Source organism: Mastomys coucha, unplaced genomic scaffold (assembly GCF_008632895.1).
Source record: "Mastomys coucha isolate ucsf_1 unplaced genomic scaffold, UCSF_Mcou_1 pScaffold17, whole genome shotgun sequence".
NCBI classification, from domain to species: domain Eukaryota; kingdom Metazoa; phylum Chordata; class Mammalia; order Rodentia; family Muridae; genus Mastomys; species Mastomys coucha.
In genome coordinates, this window is record NW_022196899.1 from 9,590,938 (window position 1) to 9,594,598 (window position 3,661).

General features: G+C 35.3%; 1 protein-coding gene across 1 annotated transcript in view; it reads left to right on the top strand.

Annotated features, from left to right (window-relative positions):
- The first annotated feature begins 2,988 nt into the window (after nucleotides 1-2,988).
- The window catches only part of LOC116094859 (solute carrier family 7 member 13-like), a 10,272-nt gene continuing 9,599 nt past the window's right edge, over nucleotides 2,989-3,661 (top strand). The window contains exon 1 of the mRNA XM_031376276.1: nucleotides 2,989-3,089. Coding sequence (XP_031232136.1) covers nucleotides 2,989-3,089 — 101 coding nt within the window. The remainder of the gene's footprint in view (nucleotides 3,090-3,661) is intronic.

Consider the following 3,661-nt stretch of genomic DNA (forward strand, 5'->3'; position numbering starts at 1 on the left):
TTGGTAGCACATAGGCAGAGATGGTGCTAGAGAAGTAGCTGAGAGTTCTAAATCTGGGCCAGGAAGTAAAAAGAGAGAAGCTTTGGGCTTGGAATGGGCTTTTGAAAACCTCAAAGTCTATAGTCAGTGACTTACTTGCTCCAACAATATCATAAGTACTCCAACAAGGCCATACATTCTAATCTCACTCTAGTAGTTCCAATTCCTGATAACCAAACTTCAAATGTATGAGCCTATGGAAATATTTTTATTCAAAATACCATAGCATGCAAGGCTTTTTTAGTGCTTGAAAGCTGAACCTAGCAAAAAGAATCTTATGGAGACATCGGACTAGGTATTTCTATGAAGCAGCATCCTTGGCTCGTGATCTCTTACTAACAGAAAGTTTTATGTGAGTTAATGGTTTCATTTCCTGGAGCCTGTGATAAGGCCTTAGATGTGCTAGTGCCATGCTTTTTAGTATCAAAACACAAAATACTCAGCTTATTGTTTTAATTTATTTAAATTGTATGTATGATTCTTTTGCCTGTACATATGTATTTGCGGCACATATGTGCCTTGTACGTGTGTACCTATAGAAGCCAGACAAGGGTTTTGGATACCATGGAACTGAAGTTACAGGTAGTTGGGAGTCATCATTTAGCTGCTAGGAACTGAACCTGGGTTCTCTGCAAGAAGACTGAGCTCTGAGTCATGTCTTCATTACCACTTGACTTCTTATTAACAACTCTCTTCAGAAAATATGGCTTTTTCATCCTCAATGTGACAAGTTTGGGTTTCTTGGACAAGTATTGAAGGTTTCTAGATCCTTCTACTCTGTTTGTTGCTCTTTTTATGATAGACTTGACCAAAATATCTAGTAAAAGCATCCCAAACACTAAATGAAAGAATGGATTGAAATTTTGTTTGCATGATTAATTACATCATTAACTTTTTTTTAAGCTCTCTACAAAATTTTCTGAAAAAGACAAAATGTAGAAAGTTTTGTTGTTCCTATAACACAAATAACTTCTAGTCCAATTCCTAGTGAAATATTTTTTACTTTCCAGAAATGTCATGAACATATTTTCTGTCTGTATTCATTCATATTTCTGGTTTACTTAGCTAACATTAGAATCATAGTTATCTGTTACATTTCATTGCTGACCATATTCTACAATGCCAGAAGCCTGCATTTTCTTACGTTTTCAAATTCCTTATTCAATATTCTAAGACATACCTCATCAGGTGCTCAGAGAATTGATTTCATGTTCCTGGCAGCAATTCTGAATATCAGTGAGACTTTGTGATAGCTGACAAACTATATTACATAATCAACATAACAGAAAAAGAGACTTATTTTGAAACATTGTTTCTGAAGTTTTAGTTTGTCATAGAAAACAACATGTGGTGAAGTACTTCAGAGGAATAATATAAAAAGCAAAATATTTGTCAGTAGGCTTCATTTTTAATCCCCAGCTATTCCATGAGGGCTGCCAGCATGTTGTACAATGTTAACCACAGTCAGGTAAATGTTAATTTTTAAATTAATTTTTACATTTTCCAGCAGAGGAATCATTTACTAATTTTCTGGGAATTTCATAAGCCAATGAATATTAACTACCACCCTAGGAAAGGGAGCTTTTCGTCTTAACAATAAAATAGTTAAATGTTATTGAATTTTAGGTATCAAATTGAATGGCTGAAATCTTAAGCCTTTTTTAGGATACCTTGGAGAGACAATGATGAAGAGGAAATTTTAATGAGAACAATAGAAGATACTTAATTATCAATTTTGTTGGAAGAAGAACTGTTTCCATTAGCTTGGTTGAATGGCCAGAAACCTAAAGGTGAAAAGTTATTTTCAAAGAGAGGTATGTATATAAATTTTTCTGTCTCTGAAAAACAGCAATCCTGCCTTCCAGTGAATGCATACCCAAGTATAATCTGAGTAGAGAAGAATGTTAATGATCAATTGAAAAAGATTATCTGTTCTGTAATTTTTAGTCGTTCTTGTCGTTGCCCAATGAATGTATGAACAAAGTCACATGCTAACAGACATGAAATTATGCAAAGGATAAGCAATGTAAAATTGTAAAATTTATCAAGGCATTTCTGGATATAAGACTGTGAAACTTGCAAGTTCTGGCAGTAAAGTTGAGTCTTGAATCCCTTATATAGCCTCATGTTCTTTTTCTTAGGTTTTAATAGCTGTGAAGAGAATCCATGACCACAGCAACTCTTTCATTGTGTCCCATAAGATTGGGTCTGTTGTCTCTTTTATTTTATCCAATGTAAGAAAGATTTCTACTTCTTTCTTTTTGTCTTTACCCAATATTCATTCAGTAGAGAATTGTTAAGTTTACAAGAGTTTCTAAGTTCTCTATTTCTTGTGTTGTTTTTGATATCCATTGTTTATCTTTGGAAGTTCGACATGTTGCTGGATTACCAAATAAATAAAATTATTTATTTTAATTTTCTTAAGACTTGCTTTGTGTCAGAATTTATGGTCAATTTTGGAGAAAGTTCCATGAGCTGCAGTATAGAAGGTATATACCTTTTATATATTTAGGTGAAATGTTCTGTAATATTTACTAGGCCCATTTGGTTTATAAAGCTTATCAGGTGAAACATTTTTCTGTTTAATTTTTATCTTGATGACATGTCCATTGGTGAGAGTAGAGTATTGAATCTCCCACTACCAATGTATGAGGGTCAATATGTCATTTTAGCTATAGTAACATTTCTTCTATAATCTTGGTTGCCCTTGTATTTGTGTATAGATGTTAAAAATTGAAATGTGGTCTCTGCTCCTCCCTGTTCCAGAGACAGCCGCATCTTCTTATGCAGTGCCAGCCTCGTCCCGTAGACAAAATGATGAAGATTGGTGTGAACACATTTGGTCATATTGGGCACCTGGTTACCAGGGCTGCCTTCTGCTCTGTATTTGGCAAAGTGGAGATTGTTGTCAACAATGACCCCTTTGTTGACCTCAAGTACACGGTCTACATGTTCCAGTATGACTCTACCTATGGCAAATTCAACCCCACAGTCAAGGCTGAGAATGGAAACCTTGTCATCAATGGGAAGTCCATCATCATCTTCCAGGAGTGAGATCCTGCTAACCTAAAATGGGGTGATGCTGGTGCTGAGTATTTTGTGGAGTTTATTGGTAACTTCACATTAATTGGGGCTGGCTTACAGGTTCAGAGGTTCAGTCCATTATCATCAAGGTAGGAAATATTAGCACCGTTCCTAATATTCTTAGGTCTGGTCTTTTCATGATCCAGACTTCCTGAATGATTTGAGTCTCAAAATAATTTTAAGCCAGTATTTGTCTGACTGGATTACTTCACGAATGTAAAGGAAATCCCTAGAGCCTATACAGCTTATGAGTTACAAAAGATAGAATCCAGACTTTTTATTATTTTATACATATAAGTGTTTGTTGGCATGTATGTTTATATAACATGTACAAATGTTAATGACTTTTGTCTTGAGAGCCTAAAAGATGAGTGTTAAAATCACCAGGCAGATATAGTGCAGGAGGACCTGAGAGTTTTACATCTTCATCTGAAGGCTGCTAGGAGAATACTGACTTCCAGACAGCTAGGATGAGGGTCTTAAAGCCTACACCCACAGTTATACACCTACTCCAACAAGGCCACACCTTCAACTATTG